A 20,197-nucleotide genomic window follows, 5' to 3' on the forward strand; every position below is an offset into this window, starting at 1 on the left:
AATGGGTATCTGATTATGGATGTGATACTGAAGTAGTTGTTTTTTGTTGCAAAAGTAAATTATTTTCTTTAAAGTAGTGAAATAATATATATATATATATCATGGGGGAAATTTACATCACAAAGTAAGACATGAAATTGTATGCATCAGCAAAGAGTAGAATGTGTGTGAACATTATCACTTGTGCTGCACACTGTATATTCCCCGTTGTGTTTGTCTCCTCATTTCCCCACAGGGCTGAAAACCATTGTGGGTGCTCTGATCCAGTCAGTGAAGAAGCTGTCAGATGTGATGATTCTGACTGTGTTCTGTCTGAGTGTATTTGCCCTCATCGGTCTACAGTTGTTCATGGGTAATCTTCGGCAAAAGTGTGTCATCTGGCCATACAATCATACTGAGTCCTACCTGGCCAATGGGAGCAGGGGCTTTGACTTCAATGAATACATCATGAATGATAGTGAGTAGGCAAAGCTTTGACTATGTAGGGTAGTTTCTAATACAGTTGCATCAAACAGTGCTGTCCATAGCTTTTTTTGATTTATTGTTATTGTCTCTAAAGTTAGATTTTCTCTACAATTCAGGTTCTCCAAAAAAGTTGTTACACTCTTGAAAACTTTTGGATGATTTTAGACATGGTTTTCACATTTTACAAGTCCATCTTCTTCTCTCTCTCCTCATTTCTCAGAAAACTTCTACTTTCAGCCAGGCATGCTGGATGCGCTGATATGTGGAAACAGCTCAGATGCAGGGTGAAGAGTGAAAACATACACAGACAAACACAATTTTTCCAATAATAAATTATCAGCGATTATTTAATGTATTTTTAAGTCTAAAGTCTTAATATTTGTTTCCAAATAATGGCACACTTGATGCACTTTTTAATAATGTTTTTTTTTTGTTTTAATTATTATTGTCAATGTATGGTCTGTTAAAAGCAAAAGCGCAGACATGTGTGTAGTATAGTGTGTTTGCGTGTGTGTTTGTGTAGACGGTGTCCGGAGGGCTATACTTGCATGAAGGCTGGACGCAACCCAAACTATGGCTACACTAGCTTTGACTCCTTTGGTTGGGCTTTTCTTGCCCTCTTCCGACTCATGACACAAGACTTCTGGGAGAATCTGTACCAATTGGTGAGCATTTATTCCTTAGGTTTTTTGACCTCACCATGTTGTATGATTATTATTTCAAATGGTTTCTAGTTATTATCTTGGAAATAACTATTAATATTGTTAGTTAAATGTATATTTCAATCACATTTAGTGTAAAAAGAACTGTAAAGGGATAGTTCACTTAAACATGGAAATTCAGTCATCATTCTTTTTAATGGTAACCAAACCAATCTGGCTACCATTGACTTCCAAAATAATATATAATAGTATTATTATAGTTTATTATTATACTATCATTGTTTTTGTAATTATTTGGAATTAAGTCTTTTCCTTTTCATATTTTCTGGCTTTCATCTTCATTTGAAAGTTTTAGTGTTTTGTTGTGTATTTGTCATTTTTTTATTAGTTTTTGTTGAATGTCACACATATGTTTATTTTTTTATTTTAGTTTTTGTTAAACTAAATGAAAATGAGCAATGTTGCTATGGAAACAAGCTGAAATAAGTTTTTCTATTTTATTTCAGTTAACATTTTATTTTATGGTTTTAGTTTTAGTTAACTATAATAACTTTCTAGAGTTTTAGTTTTGGGTCTCTTATATTCTGGGTAGTCTGATCTAATAATATGTTAAGCAGGAGTGAAATCATGATATTGATGATGATATTACTTCCCATCCTTCCTCGCTTGCTAGTTAGAAGCTAACAAACAGATCATAGATTTGACGGAATAAATGTAGTTTCTTGACATTTCTTCCCAACACTTTTCTCTTAGACCCTGCGAGCTGCTGGGAAGACGTATATGATCTTCTTTGTACTGGTGATCTTTGTGGGATCGTTCTACCTGGTGAATCTGATCCTGGCTGTGGTGGCCATGGCTTATGAAGAGCAGAACCAGGCCACCATGGAGGAGGCAGAACAGAAGGAGGCTGAGTTTAAAGCCATGCTGGAACAGCTGAAAAAACAACAGGAAGAGGCACAGGTACACAAATACATGCACATCACAAGCAAAACTTCCCTGCGCTTTTTTGCATTCATGTTCATCCTCTTTCTTGTCCATTTGTCCCTCATCACTAGGCCAATGCCATGGCAACCTCGGCAGGTACAGTATCTGAGGATGCAGTAGAGGACGACGGAGGAGGGCATCTATCCCGCAGTTCCTCTGAGGCGTCCAAGCTGAGCTCCAAGAGTGCCAAGGAGCGAAGGAACAGAAAGAAAAAGTGGAAGAAAGAACAGGAGGAGAAAGGTGATTGTGAGAAGGTGATAAAGTCAGAATCCGATGACGGCAGCAAGAGAAGCCGCTTCCGTTTCAGAGACAACAGACTTGGGCGGAAGGCCTCAATTATGAACCAGGTGAGAGTGGAGTTACTTCCACCCCCCAAAAAATATAATTTTCACATGGTCCTATGTGGTATATGAAATGTCTGGCTAGATAAAGATTGCTATAAAGCTACAATGAATTTCATAAAAAGTAGATCATCATTATGTTCATTCAGATTGGAGAAGATGGATATAAGAGGTGTTGTTGTTTGTTATCATCATAGAATTATTCTCTTTTTTTAATTCGAGAAGCTATTGACTTTTTTTGGTCATTTTAAGTATCAGTGTCTATATCAAGATATAGTTTGGGCTATTTATAGAGTGTAACTATTAGGTTTCCTTTAAATTTACACAACAATTCTCAATGCCCAACAAAACCTTAATTAATTCAGTAGACATATGTAGCATCTTCTGGGAAGATGAACCAGAAATATGTGTATATATATAATATGACTCATCTTGGACTATGACGTATACATATATTGTTGAATAAATTGTCCTGTAGAATAAAATGCCCTCCCCCTTAAACATTCTACTACCTGCAATCATCTAGCAATAACAGGTAGAAAATTACATGTAGCAAAATTTGTCTGTTTCCCGTTGAAATTAACCATGCATGTTTGTTTGATAGATAGCATTTTATTATTAGCATTAGTGATTTAAAGCTACAACTGTGTTCTCCAATTATACTGCAAAGATTATTTGCTATTTGTTACATTGCAATAGCAGGCGGGTATAACCTCTGGTGTTTGCTATCTCATGCCCAGTAGAGCCCAGCCCTTGATACTACTGTTCTCCGCTCTGTGCAGTCGCTATCACTTTCCGCTGAGTCATCGTCCATATCACCAGGGTGATTAGACAAAGTGCTTCAGCCTTACACTCAAAGATCAGAACAAGAGGAAGTGTTCTTGCTCAGTGCCCATCTGTCTATCGCTGTAATTCTTTCTATCTCATTCATTGTCTTGCTTTGGGCAGCAGCTTATGGATTTATGATTGTAAATTTAAAAGCTCAGTTAAATGACTCGAAACCATGTCAGACCTAGTGCTTCTGAGTTCTTTTATTTGATCACTCTGTCATTTGTTAATTTTGTCACCTTTCTCTGCTTTGCAGAAGAATGCTCGGCTATTCTGATGGCAATAGGAACGCCTGTTTAAAGATAGAGAGCGATGCAGAGAGCAGCAGTTTAAACACATTTTATTTGCAATCTGATAAAGATAGTCTAGAGTATCAGGGCCATCGCTATTGGGGTGAAAGGTGGTGATGATAATAGGGGCCTACGGCTGAGGGGGGGATCCCTGGCAATCTCAAATGACTGGCTGAGGCCAGCCTAAGAAGACGCTCAGGACAGTTGACAGGCCACTGCAGCGCATCTTCATGAAAGCTTATCATTTGCGTGTGTTTTTTAAGCCTTGCCAATTTAAACATTCAAACAGAAAAAGATGTTCTGTGTGCACAGGGTGCATGCAGAAGAGTCTCAAACACTTGAACACCGCATTTGCCTCTTCTTGCTCTCGTTACGATGAATACATACAAAATTTTTTCAAAATACCCTTCTTGGAGAGTATTTAAAAAAAAACTGTAGGTTATGTCTAAATTAAAAGTAAACAGTGGAGAAGGAAATGGTATGTGTATCATTATAATGGATGCATTGTCTGCGCCTAATTTAATATCTGCTGTTGATGTCCTTAATGTTAATCCAAGAAAATGAAAGAAAGAAAATCACTCACTGCTCTTGACTGAATTAATTTGTAGTTTTACAAATAATCCACTGTGAAACCAAAAATTATTCAGACACTTTGACCTGACCAGACAGACTGAGCAAAATAAAGCATTATTTGGTTATTGGTCAACAAAGTATTGATCTTTGTGTAAATATAGTCATACTATCAGCTGTTTTATTACCATTTCCTAAACTATAGCAAATAAACTGTGATCATGTTAGAAATGTTGGAGCAATACATTTTGGTTTGACAGTTTACTGAATTTTTAGAGTAAAGACAGTGCTATTTTACATTTGATTATTCGGTTTCTGTACCTGGAGACCTACAAACTTGAAAAAACTTAAACAGTGTGTAAATAGTACACATAAATAAACAGAACAAACATACAAATTAAACTGTTTCAAACAAGGCCCACTGATACAACCTGCACTGGGGCCCCGCAAACCCCAGCTACGGCCCTGCAGAGTATAAAAACTACTAGTAACTGGTTCACTTTGACTATTATCTTACCAAACCATCTGAATACACAAAAATACAGTATGTTTCAGATAAAATCAACAGAAATTAGTACTGCATTTTTGTTTAAACAAAGCAATAGCTGGATGTATTTGTCCATATTAGGACTGTATTTCCTGCCACGCCGTTTTGTACTTTCTGCACGAAAGTGTCCTCCGGTTACGGCTACAGTATGAATGCAACAAACTGCATTACAGTGTTTAGCACTCTATAACACATCTCCTAATTTTGGATACAAATAAAACACCAGGTCTTCCGTAATTCTTTTCTCTTTAAATTTAGATTTATTTACACAGGTCCCTGAAAACCTGTATGTGAATACACTTGCCTGAAAAAGTGCTGGGGACAACTTTATGTTGGAGGGGAGCATAAGCACCCCCCCCCACCCCAAAAAAATATGTAAACCATACTTTCACTGGCCCAGTGAAATATTTATTTTCCTGCTATAAATCTTTCATCTGATGAGAGCAGTAAAATAGTGTGCTTAAGCAGGAAGCTATACTCCTGGGCCGCACCCTGCAAATTCTGCTCAAATCAACCTCGCCGTAAAGAATAAATGCACCTTATTAGGCAATCGCTGCATTTAATTGGAAGCTGTTTTCATGACATTAGTTATTACAGTGAGACCCAACATTTTACCCTTGATACTGTTTTTTTTCTTCTTCTTAGATTTAGCTCCAAAGCCCCTGATTGTTATTGATGTTAGTAACATTATGCAATCTCCGTAGTACTTTCCCTTTGTATCACTGCGGTCTCAACCCTTTACCAGATCAACCCACTTCTCCGTAGAGAGTGATGTGAGTAAAATAGTCCTTTCTGTGAGCACATTTGGGTCTCTTTCTGCTGTACATAGTCTGCAGTGGTCAACCGCTCTATTAAGGGGAAGGCTCTCAGCCGCACCACAGAGAAAACACCTGCACTAGCAACTAGCGTTCTGCATTATCAGTGAATTTCAGCAAACAGTTAGAATGCTACAATATTACAGGTATCAACTAGCATCTTGGATCGTTGTGAATATCGGATGGGAAGTGAATTTTAGCCACAAGTAAGCATTCTGCATGAAGGCAAATGCTCCTTTTTGGTGTATGAGCAAAAGTGTACTTTTGTGAACAAATTAAACGTCCATCATGTTACACGTTTCCAAAGTGAAATAATTAATTGGATTATGAGTATTAGAATATGCCAGAATGAAGTCAAATCGAATGGTAAACGCAATTATTAAAGTTTTTTTCTTAAGCTTCTCATGTGTAAATATCATTCTCACTTCTTACACACTCTAAGGATCCCTTATTCTCATGTGTGCCGTCCTTGTTTTTTTACAGTCCCTGTTGAGCATCCCTGGCTCACCCTTCATGTCCCGTCGCAGCAGTATATTCAGCTTCAAGGGTTCGGAGAACGAGTTTGCAGATGACGAGCACAGCACAGTCGAGGAGAGTGAAGACCGCCGTGGCTCCCTCTTTGTCCCGTACAGGCGCAGCAGCTACAGCGGCTACAGCCAGGGTTCTTCACGCATTAACCCACTGGCACCCCACCTAGGCTGCAAGAGAAACAGCACGGTGGACTGCAATGGAGTGGTGTCTCTGATCACGCCTGGGCCTGGCCGGCTACTGCCTGAGGTGAAAATAGATAAGGCAGCTTCTGATGACAGTGTAAGGACGTCCACAGGGGGCAGGTTCAGAGTATAGGCATGACAAGAGTGGCCGATTATGATTCCAGTTCAGATTTTTCCTCTCTCTTTCCCTTTTCTTTTACCCCATTTTGACTCTGTCCTTCTAAAGCTCTGTTTCCACTGCAGGAACTTTCCCCAGGAACTATGGACTTTGGGCCAGTACTTCTAGTGTTTCTAATATAGGAACCAGGATCTAAAAAAAAAGTTCTGGGTAAAATTAGCCTCTCAGAATGTCCCCGCTCTCGAAGTAGAATTTATTAAAAATTCCGGAACTTTGGGGGCGGGATTTGGGCACTGAACATTCTGATTGGTTGAATTCACGCAGCATTGTATTTCAACCACCGTATATTCGCATTATTTTTGAAGATATTACTGTTTGTGTCAGGAAATGTAATTTTAAAAGTATTTTCAGACCAGAATGTATTTGTTTGAAACTCAAATCTGCGGTTTTTTTTTTTATCAAGACAGCACCTATTTGAAAATATGCTTCGCTGATTTTGGAGACGTGAGCTTCACGCGATCAGAGGGAGCTCAGTGCTCATGTTACCGATGAGAGCAGTCTCGAGTAATGCCTCAGTAGTGGTAAAACATAAGATATAATTTTTTTGGGGTAAATCTGACAGGTAATCCTTGGTCTTTATTCAATTGATCTATCAATAGCCTACTGTTTGATATAATATTTTGCTTCATTTAATTTTTGTACGTTCCCTGAACTACAGTTCTGTGGCTATTAATTAGTTTAAATTAAAACTAAAATGGGCAGTGGTGTTTGAAATAATATTTAGTCTTATTGTAAATACAGTGAGGAAAATTCAGGAAGGAAAAAAGGCGAGCTGACAGTTTTTAAGTACACTGCTGTTTGCAGAATGACTTGCGTCATCCCGTCCATGCGTGTTCACACTCTAGAGTCGAACTTGCAAAGTCTGAAATACTGAGGATGCAAGTCCACAGCTTGCATTCTTGGTATTGAGAAGCGCGCGCAGACATACATCACCAGACTATTTGCCTAATCCTCTCGGTACTTTAAACTGCGTTGAAAATGCAGACAGCAATAGGTCTGGGGTAAAAAAAATAAAAAATTGTTCCTGGGAAACATTTGTTCCAGGAAAATTCAGTGGAAAAGCAGCTTAAGTCTCTGAGTTTCTAACCTGTCTATTCTCTCTCAACCCCTCAACTACTTTTCTTGTTTCTATTTTTATTATTTTATGCAAAGCTTGATCTGCAATCCTACTGTACCAGTCCCACTCCCTGCCAACGCTCTTACCCTGCGAATGGCATTGCCAATCAAAAAACAAAAACAAAAAAGAAAGAAATTGGGAGAGTTTTTGAGGGGTCCTTTTGTGCACATTAATGCCCATCTTTAAACTAATATGTGCTGTAGCCCCTCCCCTTTTAACGAGTTACATACTAATTACATTGCCAAATAATATATAATAAGGTACCTATAATATTTTTCAGGTCACACTCTACCCATTCCACATCAACCCATCAACCGCAACCTCAGATTCGTCATTTTATTTATTTCTATGTAGTTTTCCATGTCAATTCTTTCAGAATTTCAGGACCACTCTGCTCCCTCCAAAAAAATGTTATGCAAGAAAAACCTATCCTAACCTTACCAATAACAGCATACTGCTTCATTTTAGTTAGCATGGTGGATTGACATCCTTATACTCTCTTTGCCTTTTCCTCCTGTGTGTGAAGCATGATCTCGGGCCCAGTTTTCACCCAGCTTTATAGCACGCTGTTTCAGACATTCACCTGAACATGCTGCCGTCCCCAAGTAATTGTATTGTAAAATAGATGATCTTTGAAACAGTGGAAGGAACTGTTAACAGATAAACAGAAAAACATTGTCTTGACCAACACTCACAATACCAAGTGAAATGATATTCAAAAGACTTTTCTAATGGCAGTGAAAGCTGGGCCTCAAGCAATGTGTGAATTTTCTTCTCGCATCATGATATTCTCTGGGGAACAAATAGGCAACCTTTTGAGCAGCTAGCAGTAATGAATGAATAGTCTTGTAACTAAAGTAAATAAATAGGTGTCTCTCATTCAAAATCTCAGATTTAGAGTTGAAAAAAGATTTCCAACTCAAAGAAGAAGAAGAAAAAGAAGAAATTTTTTTTTTGCTCAAACTATTCCTCTAAGGCAGCGATTCCGAGTCTTTGACTCCAAGGTACTCCATTGTCCACAACAATATTTAAAGGCCCAATTACTTTTTTAGTTGGTTGTGATTTAATGGATTAAGCATAAGGACTTTTTACAAATATTTTACTCTCAATTTCTACCTGATAGAAAAATTTATATTTATAAAACGCTTATATAACTATAAGATTTTATTAAATTACATTGCTTTTCCAGGTCTAGAAATCACATTAGACTACCTCATATACCAAGGTTTTTCAAGACCTTGTTCTTGAAACAGAAAAAACGGTTGTGGAGCGGGTGAACTAAAATAAGAAATATCCTTGTTGTTTGTCTGATTTTAAATAAATTAGACATCTTGAAGTCCTCTTAGTTGAGAATCACTATAAGGCTTCGATTATTTATACAATTTATATATTTATAAATGTGTTCATCTAGTGTAAAAAAGTTGAAGTCAAGGATGGAAAGTTTTTGACTTCATATTGCTACCATTGGGTCTGTAAGAGAATTAGCTATGGTTCGTCCATGTGCCATTGTTTTGCAAAAATCGAATTGTAATTTAGTAAAGCCAGTCTGAGAAGGGTTTAAGTACAATACTTCACAGTGTGGTTTAGAGAGAGAGAATCCACTTAGGAATGTATCAGAGAATTCAGCAATGTCTAAATGGAACAATAAAAGTTGATTGTGAGTTGCAGGTTAGTTTGGGGTCAGCATGTGCATGTGTGTTGGCATGGGTTAAAATGTTTCTATAAAAATAAATCCTATTTCTGATTGTTCTTTGTATTTCTCCACATTATATCACTCTTGTCCACAGACTACAGAGGTGGAGGGAAAGAGAAAGCACTCAGGTTCTCTAATGGTGTCGGTGGACCAGCTCAATACTTCCTTTAGCCGGAAAGAGCGAGCTAACAGTGCTATGACTGTTGTCACCAACACGCTGGTGGAAGGTATTGTGTGACATCTGTCTTTCCGTCTGTCTTTTTACTATGATACCAAAACATAGGCAGCAAAGCCGTAATAATGTCAAATTATAGTTCCATATTTCAGATTTCATGCTCAAAAAACATAGGCCTCATATTTTCTCCTTATTTATGTCACCACAGAGCTGGAGGAGTCTCAGAGAAAATGTCCGCCCTGCTGGTATAAGTTTGCTAACATATTCTTGATATGGGAGTGCTGCCCTATCTGGATAAAGATAAAAGAGATAATGAACCTCATAGTGATGGATCCGTTTGTAGACCTGGCTATCACTATATGTATTGTGCTGAACACAGTCTTCATGGCCATGGAGCATTATCCCATGACAACGCACTTTGAGGAAGTGCTTTATGTCGGAAATCTGGTAAGAAGGTTTTTCTTTTTCTTTTATAGTTTTTTCTTTTTAATAGAAATGACCAAAGTCGTGTGGAAAATGATATCATATATACAACTAAATGCAAAATTGAACTGAATGCCAAATGGCTTTTTAACTTCTGTTAGGATCTTTGTAATTAGTAATATTTTGTTTCACTGATTATGGTTATGGACTTTAATACGAACATGTTTACTTGCATGAGGTAAACCTCATGAAATGTAACTAATTATGCACCATGAAGGCCTCATTATTTTAAAGCATTAAATGTTTTAAATGTCTTACAGTTCTGTTCCTGTTTCTGCATTATTGGTATCAATATCTAATTGTACTTTTGATACAAAGTTGATACAAAACTCAAATATTCTGATTCCTTTCATTTGCCATGTTAATATCATTATTTGGGCCTTTTCTTGATAAATATGTGTATATACAATATTTCTTTGATTGATTGGCATATCATGTTATTGATTTAATTGCAATTTTTAATCAACTGATAGTCCTAAATTCAGTCGTTTCCTTTCTCAGTTCTAACCATCTCCTCATTTCTGTAATGAGCAGCAATGCTGGACCCTGTCCCACATTTCCATTTTAAGTTATGTCTCTGGCAGTGCGGCACTGTCTGTATCTGATGGACCTACATTAAAAAATGCAGCCTCCATTAAACCAGTCTTCCACTACCGTTCTAGTTTTTGCTATCTTCCACTACCAATCCATTGCTCCGCATAAATGCAATTTAGTGATCACACATCATGATACAGGCACAATCAATGTTAATTTGCAATCCAAATAGCTTTTTTCTATGGACTAGATACTGAAATACTTTTATTGTGTTAATGCCATTTTTCTTTGTGTTTTTATCTCAGGTGTTCACAGGTATCTTCACAGCTGAAATGTTTGCCAAGCTGGTAGCCATGGATCCATACTACTACTTCCAGGAGGGCTGGAATATCTTTGATGGCTTCATTGTGAGCCTGAGTTTGGTGGAGCTGGGGCTGGCTGATGTAGAGGGCCTGTCTGTGCTCAGATCCTTTAGATTGGTGCGTTATGAGTGAAGACATGTTCGTGCACATGTTTTTATATAATAGATAAAACCAAATTTTATTAAAGGTGTAAGCATTTCTTGTGTCTTGTATCTGCATTTACCCTTCTCTACTGTTGTATTTAGGGATGTCAAAAGTACTAGATCCACAGTAGTTTTTTTATTATTTTTTTTACTTACTTTACTATACTTTACTTACTGATTTGTTCATATTTTAATAAACTGTGTAAAAATGAAATACACAAAATTAATTGTGTACTGTATATTAGCATACATTGATAAGGTTTTTACTCTTTTATTTATTTATTTATATATATATATATATATATATATATATATTTTACGGGTGTTAGTATCAACTACATACATCTTTTTTTATTAGTTTTATTTATGAAGGATACATTAAAATAATCGAAAAAGGGACAGTGAAGATATATTTAGGAAAATAACGTCTTCTTTTCTATTCAAATGTCTGTTTATCAAATAATACTGAAAAATACATATCACGGTTTCCGGTTTGAGGACTAAATCGACATATTAGAAGGATTTTCGAAGGGTCTTGTGACAGAGTAATAGCTGCTGAAATTTCATCTTTGCCATAAATTTTAAATTGCATTTTAAAACAGAAAAGAGTTATTTTAAATCGTAATAACAGTTTACAATACTAGTTTTACTGTGCCACAGTGCACATAAGAGAGTTCTTTAAAACACAAAAATATTTTTGAACAGTGCAGTAAAATGTCTTATCCTATGATTCTGAACCTTTTGTGAATCCCAAACTTCTCTCTCATACAGCTGAGGGTGTTTAAGCTGGCTAAATCATGGCCCACTCTGAACATGCTGATCAAGATTATTGGTAACTCTGTGGGAGCTTTGGGGAACCTGACCCTGGTTTTGGCCATCATCGTCTTCATCTTTGCTGTGGTGGGCATGCAGCTGTTTGGGAAGAGCTATAAAGACTGTGTGTGTAAGATTGCCGCAGAGACCTGCAAGCTTCCCCGCTGGCATATGAATGACTTTTTCCACTCCTTCCTTATTGTGTTCCGTGTGCTCTGTGGAGAATGGATCGAAACCATGTGGGACTGTATGGAGGTGGCTGGACAAACGATGTGTCTCACTGTATTCATGATGGTGATGGTCATTGGAAACTTGGTGGTGAGTTCTTCTCTGCTCAGTTACTTTCTAGTATGGCAGTTTCTTTGTCACTATTTCCTAAATAATGTCTATCCCACCTGTCATTTTGTGGTTCAAATTGATTCTTGCAGGCCTCATTGAGGTTTGCATGTTTGTAAAATAATGCCGTATCCAAGATGCATTGTGGTGACATAATGGCAGAGCTTGAGCATTAAGGAGCCGAAAAAATGACAGATGGGACAACCTAAGGTCTTGCGGTATTCAAGTCTTCATCACACAGTATGTAAAAGCTAAAGCTGTGATCTTCTCTTGATCAGGTGCTGAACCTGTTCTTGGCCTTGCTGCTCAGCTCCTTCAGTGCTGATAATCTGGCAGCCACAGATGATGATGGTGAGCTGAACAACCTGCAGATTTCAGTGATCCGCATTAAGAAGGGTATCGCTTGGTTTAAAATTCACATGCGTCTCCTGGTGGCCCACATCATGAAGAAGAAACCTTTGGAAGACGAAGACAAACCTCTTGACGACATGTATGACAAAAAACTCAACATCATAGGGAACCACACCGGTGTTGACATCAAATGTGGCGATCTGAACTACCACAAGAACGGTAACGGCACCACAAGCGGCATTGGTAGCAGCGTAGGAAAGTACATGATTGATGAGGAGCCCATGTCCTTCATACACAACCCCAACCTAACGGTACGGGTTCCCATCGCTTTGGGAGAGTCGGACTTTGAGAACCTCAACACAGAGGACTTCAGCAGTGAGTCGGATGTGGAAAATAGCAAAGATGTGAGTATTATTAAAGTCCCTTTTAAGGAAAGTCAATTCACTTGGTGGCCATATTTGCAACACCTCCAGGTAGATTTTTTTTATGGAATGCAAGACTAATTCCTAGCTACTTGAATGGGGAAATGCTGAAATCTCAAAAACTGCTTACCAAAATCAACAATTTAAAGTAATAATTCACCCAAAAATGAACATTTAACATCTATCTGTCTATCTATCTATCTATCTATCTATCTATCTATTAGAGGAAACATTTTGGAAAAATTGTAGCCCTTATAGTATTCTTTGAGGAAATGAAAATGGCTTACCGCTGCTTACTGTACAAAATTCATAAAGATCATCATTTTGAGACCTTGTTGTTTTTTTGCATCATTTCACTTTCAGAAAAAGTTAGCTTGTGTATTCTGGCAGAGACATATTTTATTTTCCTGGCACACTGACAATTATTGTCTATCTGCATTTGGTTGCACTTCTTTATATATTTCCTGAGGCCATATTAGGGCTTTTTGATTAAAGATGATTTCTCTATTAATAAAATGCCAAAAGAACGCTCCTTGAGTCAGCAGAGCATGACTCAAATAAATATAGATGAGGACTGCATTGACTTGTACAGTTTTAGAGAAGCAGGCTAGTCATTTTTATTTTGTGTTTGATATTTTGACAAATGCATTAAGTTCAAATGCATATATTTTAATTAATCAAATGATAAAAAAAAAAACTTTAATAAGGGAGTATGAGCAATCTATGGTGGTATGTGTTTGAAGAGCGTGACTAGATGAAATCAATGTCAGTAGTTGATTACAGGCTGCAGATTACAGCAGTATGGGTGGATTAAGGCTTTGCCGGCAGTATAAGAATGTTGAGTTGTGCTATTCCTGTGATTTATTGCCATGCTGCTTCTGCTGAGTGCTGAGCCACTCGGCCAAAGAATAGATGCAGTCCACCCCAGATGCTGTAATGTTTTTCCTTTGCATTTGTGGTCAAACACATGCATTTGTGTGCACACAAATTTCAATAAAATTGGGTTATTAAATCTGTGGCAACAGGAGAGCAACAAAGAGCGTTGCTAGCCATTAAAAGTTAATACAGTTTTATGTATGTTTTAGCATGCTACCAGGCACAAGAATGAATCAGAAAACAATTTCAGCAATCACTTATCATCCTTAATCATATGTACTTAAACATTTGAGTTTACCTGCAGCCATCAAAGTGAGGATCAAGCATGAGTTTTCATGAATTGAGTAATAGTGAGAACTGAGTAAGAAAAATAATATTTATAATTGATATTGGCACACACACACATTTATAGTGACTCTCTTGTCATTGTCCTGGTCTCTGTGCAAAGACTGGGTCACCTTGACGTAACAGATCCATGGCTGAACTACACATGCTGAACATCTAACCAGTGGCATCACAGTAGATCATTCATGTTAGCCAATCAATGCAGTGCTGGTTGGGTCTTTATTTTTGATTGGCCAGGCTGGGTCTGGGAGGACTGCAGTGGTGGTGTGTAAGGGTTGCTTGATGCTTTTGATGCTTTCGACTGCCGGTGTGTGTATTAATGTTTCCGGGTTTAATAAAACTGCTGTGTCATCCTGGCCTGCTGTGATCATGGTCAGGCTTTTCCAGTATGCTGAGGAATATGTTTTTTGTGTTTGTATGGGTATCACATGCCTGTGTGTGTGTGTGTGTGTGTATATGCATGTGTGTGTGGGTGTGTGTGTATATACTAATTCACTTTTTTAAAGCTTTTGATGAACTGTGCACAAGGCTTATATGTCACATTTAGGTAGCTTCCTTGTAAAAATATAATATAATTTAAATAAAATATAATATAAACATTTAGGAACATCAAGATTTAATATGAAATCTTGTAGTAAATCTAAAATAACGTTTTTGTTTTTTGTCCCAATACAAGTCTGGTGCAACTTATTTTCCAGGAAACATAACATAACATAACATAACATAACATAACATAACATAACATAACATAACATAACATAACATAACATAACATAACATAAAATAATATAATATAATACACACACTATAATTTTATACATTTTAGATTATTGTGTATTTATTTTCAAATAATAATAAAAAAATATTATTATTATTGTTATTATAACAATATTATCTTTTATTAGATTACAAGAGATGTTAATGATGTTAATAAATATATATTTTTCAGTTGCTGGCTACACATAAGTACAGATGTGATGTTCCATATGAAACAAAACTGAAATCAATACACAACACCTGATTTGCATAAAACACAGCAAAAAGTCATTCATCACTGTCTGATTTGCATATGTAGATAACAGTTTTTAACCTTGTTAATTTTAGTGTTGAGGCAAGGTTAATTGTGTCTTGGGAAGAGTGAATGCTAATTAAGCTAGACACCCAGAAGAACACTGAAGGTTAGTGCTAGGACACATCAGTTTATGACTTACTAGTGGCTTACAATTTTGACTCAGTCTCTGTTACTCATGTTCTGGTATCTATTTATATTGTATCTTGCATTCAGGGATTTCTGTGGACTAACACAATAGCAGAAGGTTTTCACTGGAGAAAGCAGTGATTGGAGAGTTGGATTCAGGATCACCTTGTGTTGACCTTGTTTTGAGACCATCTGTATCACATGTACATTGATACATCTGTGTTTTCCCCCCCAGCTGGATGACACCAGCTCTTCAGAGGGAAGCACTATCGACATAAAGCCTGATGAGGAGGAGATGGCTGCAGTGGAGGTCGTGGAGGAGTATTTAGACCCAGAGGCCTGCTGGACTGATGGTGAGAAATAAATGCACATTTGTTCCATAGGGAATGTTCTTGATATAAATCTAGCTTTTAATATATCTGTGATACTTCATCTATGGTATAATCTATTAATTAATAAATTAAAATCAATCAAATAAATACATATCAGCTGAGAAAAATGACTAATAAAATTGGTAAAAGAAATGGTAAAGCAGTCAGTTTTTTTAGCTTTAGGCAATAAAGCATACATTGTTGAGTGTTGATTTGATGTAAATGTGTATTCAGTAGATGTGTCGAATGTTTTTCAGCCTGTGTGGCACGGTACAAATGCTGTGACGTGCCTATCACCGAGGGCTGGGGAAAATACTGGTGGTTCCTGAGGAAAACTTCCTACCTCTTAGTTGAACACAACTGGTTTGAGACACTCATCATTTTCATGATTCTGCTCAGCTCTGGAGCTCTGGTGAGGTCACACACATGATACCGTTTCCAAAAAAATAAAAATAAAGTAGACGCTGATATTAATTGTTAATATTCTCTCTAAGTGCAAAGGTGTAAACCACATACCACGGATGCAGTACACTTTAATGTTCCATTCATTTTTGCACAGCGTTTGAAGCACATATTCCATCTATTTAAAGATCAAATAAATAAATACATCCATACACACACACATACACATACTTTAATTTATTGGCAATATTTATTCATAACCACAAACCAATATTTGGTCCCAAACTTGTTAATGCTAAAATATTCTGAACGTTAAGCTAATATTTTCCCCTTACCATTGTTGAAAAAAAAAAACTTTTGAAAGAGTTACGGGCCTTTAGTTTATACCCTCATCTTTGAAAGTGATGCAAATAACCTTTATGCATATTACAGATAAATCAGTTATTTAATTTGCTATAAATTAGATAAAGAGTGGAGACCTCAAAATGTCTATGCCCATTCATAAGCTCTTATGGCAACCTTATGGCAACATCAACGAAAAAGATTTACAGTTGAAAGAAATAAAGACTGAGATAAAGATTCTGAAAAAGGACTGGAAGATATATGGGCACGATGTAGATATCTCAACCTTTCACAATGTATATGTGGGAAACTAACGTGATATAATGCTAGTGCAGGTATATTTTAATGTGATTGAATCTGCATAGCATACTATGTGGTATATGATCTATGCAAGTACCTAATGGCTATCACTATATTGCACTGTACCGGCCCTGCACCTCAGCAGTCTGTCTTGGGGCTGCAGTATCTCATGTCTGCTGTTAGGGACTGTAGCCAAATGCTGTAGAAATGGCCCATCATGCAGACAATTCTGCTGCCTCTCTCACAGCTACTGTTAGGGATAGTGCACAAACTACCACTAAAGTGAAAGAGTGAGCTAATGTAAGTGGGGTTGCAGTGCCACACTTTGGTGATGTCCGGTACTGAAGGTGAAGAATGATTGTGGGGAAAGAATGCAGCTGATAAATCATAATTATTTTTTTTTTATTTTAATGTAAATTTAAAATGTTTTCATGTGGTTTACTCTTTAAAAAAAAATTCAGATAAATTGAAAATTCTGAAAATAAATGTTTTAATTAAATGTAAAAAAAAAAAAAGCCTTTCTCTGTTTTGTTTCTAAGGCATTTGAGGATGTATACATTGAACAGAGAAAAACCATCCAGATCATTCTAGAATATGCAGACAGAGTCTTCACATACATCTTCATCCTGGAAATGTTGCTGAAATGGGTAGCCTATGGCTTTGTCAAATACTTCACCAATGCATGGTGCTGGCTGGACTTCTTCATTGTGGATGTAAGTAACTTACACTAATGTCTATAAATCACAGCTGTTATCCCTTGCACTGCCGCACATCAGATGGACTATTCTGCAGATATATGCAGTAGTTTTGAGTATTTCATGGTGCACTGGTAATTAGTTATATTTCCAATACAAAAAATATATTTTTCTATTCTATTCCTTTTGTTCCTGGTGATCTGCCCTAAGATCATTGGCCATTGTCTTTATGCCGAGCTCACACTGCATGATCTTAGCCCTGGTTTTCACCTGCAGACAGGTTTTGCCAAATTGCAGACAAATGCCCAGAATCTGAGGCAAATCTGTACTTGGTCACGCGAGTGACATTATCAAAGAGGCGATCTGAGAGAATCGCAGATGGAATATTTGGCATGCTAAATATCTGGAGCTGTCGGCAATTCAAAATCCTGCTGTGTGAAATGAGTTCTGACTGAAACATACATCGACGATGACCTACAGCCAATGAGAACGAAAGATGCACAGCAGCGGGAAGTTTGGGGAGGAATGTTTTGTTTATTTTAGTATCTTTATTATTATTTATTTAAAGATTTAAAGCATTTTTCTCTTTCATCATTTCAGGGGTTTTGTAGACAAGCTACATTATAAAATGCACAAAACGTTGGTTTCACTTTCGAGTACTTAGATTTGTTTATATAAAATTTTCCCAGCAGAAGTAGGCTATGTTACAAAGTCATCTTTTTTAATGTCTGTTTGGGGAGGACGTATTGTAGACCACAATATCAGCGTAATCTTGCATTTCCTTATCACTTCTCGCGTACCTTTTGCTATGAAACGTAGTTTGTGAAGCAAACAGAGTTGTCTGCGATTCTTTCTATTGTAACGTCATGTAGTGTGTAACCTCCTGTCGCCGATCTATAGTGCAATATGAACACAGCAGCAGCTGAATGCTACCCCAGATAGTTGTGCTGTGTGAAAACAACGATGATCCGATGATTTTGAAAATCATGCAGTGTGAACTCGGCATTAGACTGATCTTAAAATTAAATTTGATCTTAACTGGTAGAGTGCTGAGGTCATGTTTCCATAATTTGTATACTAATAATATTTATTTATTCTTGTTATACATGTACTGATGTTAAAAATAATGTAACTGTAGAACAGAAACATTGTTACTAGTGACATTGTTACCTTATTTTATTTCATTGTATTTCCCCCTTTCACAGTATAAACATCTGCAAAAAACTGAACAGAAAAATCTGTTTAATGTGAATCTTGGGTATATGAACAGAATGAGCCTGAGTTTGTCCATTCGGAATCATGAAAAATGTGAATGTAAGAAAATGAAAATGAAGTTTTACACAATTTATTACGACTCATTCATATTGCTTCTCCGTGTCTAAAAATTCAAGTAAGAAATCCAAGTTTAAATCCCAGTAAATTATCCAAAGTTCACATACATAGGTTTCAAAATATTTTAGCATTTTTAATTAAAATGTTTTTTTTAATGCAATTGTTAATTTCATTTAATTTTAAAATAAGTTTTAATTAATTTCAATATCTTTAGTCTAACTAATGCTTAAAAACCTTGCTTTTTTTCTTTGATGTAGAATAAAAATTGATGTAGATATATATTCTTGTAAATTAACTTGTAAAAATGATTCATTTGGAAATGGCCGACATGATATTGATGTCAAAGACAATACCACAAATGAACATATGTAAATGACTGCTCACATTTATAAAAATAGCCTGTTTTGATTTGCTGCTGCAGTTGTGTATTGATTACATGTCTGTGTGGATATAAGTCCTAAAAATGGTAAGTTATCGTCCCTGACAGGCACTGTAACCTTGTCTCTCTATAGTGCTGATGGACACAGAGGGCCTGAGGGGGCATAAGAGGGCCGGGAAGTGAGGGGCCAGGGTAAGGTCTCTGCTAGGACTCTCTTGTTCTTTTACAGGAGTTCCTCTCTCTCTCTGCCTCCTTACTCTCCCAAACCGCCCTGTTACCTAAATGACTCTCAAATGGTCTCGTATGTACCATACGCGGTTGGTGTCTGTACGTATTGTGTGTATCTTGTGTGTAAAAAGTACAGTGAGTTTGTGCTTGTAAGTTTGTGCACCCCTCTTCTCTATATGTGTCCCTTCACCTCTGTTTTTTATATTTCTCAACCAAAAGTTTCCTTCCAGGTTTGCTGTAAGCTGCTTTCCATGCTTCGTCTACCTGCGATACCAAAAACAAATCGCATACTAAGATCAAAACTATTGTTTTTATTTGGGTCGCCCAACATACAGTACCTATGACTGGTTAACCCCATGTTTAACCTGAATCTCTCCTTCTCTCTCTCTCTGTTGTTGAATACAGATACTGTATATGCATACATACATGAGCAAATCCTTCTGTATGTATGTATATATCTGTTTACTGCCTTTCTAGCTCAGTGTCAACATACGTAGGGTCCTCTCTCTTTCTCCTTGACGTCCTCCTTGACTCTAACACTTTGGCCCATCTCTTTCTCTCTTCCTCCCTTCCTCTTTCTCTCTTTGTATAGGTGTCTATAGTCAGCCTTATAGCTAATGCGCTGGGCTACTCAGACTTGGGCCCCATAAAGTCCCTGAGGACTTTGAGGGCTCTCAGGCCCCTGAGAGCTTTGTCCCGGTTTGAGGGCATGAGGGTAAGATCCAGGGCTGCCCTATGCATGCCAGTCACTCTGTGAGAACACGACTGCATGCCAAAACCACCATTGTGCAGAAAGCAAAACCACAGCTATAGAGGAATAAGCAAACCTATCAGGATTCTGGAAATCCAAATGACATTGTTTTTTGGCTAAACCTATCCTTCAAGTGCATGTATTTTAAAACTCTCC

At 37.1% G+C, this 20,197-nt stretch overlaps 1 protein-coding gene across 2 annotated transcripts in view; it reads left to right on the top strand.

Annotated features, from left to right (window-relative positions):
• Positions 1–20,197, top strand: part of scn8ab (sodium channel, voltage gated, type VIII, alpha subunit b) — a 51,155-nt gene that overhangs the window by 20,495 nt on the left and 10,463 nt on the right. For both annotated transcript variants that reach the window (XM_052559540.1, XM_052559539.1), the window contains 15 exons: positions 236–457; positions 686–749; positions 989–1,130; positions 1,881–2,087; positions 2,183–2,458; positions 5,986–6,279; positions 9,298–9,430; positions 9,587–9,825; positions 10,701–10,874; positions 11,672–12,031; positions 12,328–12,804; positions 15,477–15,594; positions 15,870–16,024; positions 17,196–17,369; positions 19,883–20,005. In XM_052559540.1, coding sequence (XP_052415500.1) covers positions 236–457; positions 686–749; positions 989–1,130; positions 1,881–2,087; positions 2,183–2,458; positions 5,986–6,279; positions 9,298–9,430; positions 9,587–9,825; positions 10,701–10,874; positions 11,672–12,031; positions 12,328–12,804; positions 15,477–15,594; positions 15,870–16,024; positions 17,196–17,369; positions 19,883–20,005 — 3,158 coding nt within the window. The remainder of the gene's footprint in view (positions 1–235; positions 458–685; positions 750–988; positions 1,131–1,880; positions 2,088–2,182; positions 2,459–5,985; positions 6,280–9,297; positions 9,431–9,586; positions 9,826–10,700; positions 10,875–11,671; positions 12,032–12,327; positions 12,805–15,476; positions 15,595–15,869; positions 16,025–17,195; positions 17,370–19,882; positions 20,006–20,197) is intronic.

The sequence above is a fragment of the Carassius gibelio genome, chromosome B6 (genome assembly GCF_023724105.1).
Source record: "Carassius gibelio isolate Cgi1373 ecotype wild population from Czech Republic chromosome B6, carGib1.2-hapl.c, whole genome shotgun sequence".
Taxonomy (NCBI): domain Eukaryota; kingdom Metazoa; phylum Chordata; class Actinopteri; order Cypriniformes; family Cyprinidae; genus Carassius; species Carassius gibelio.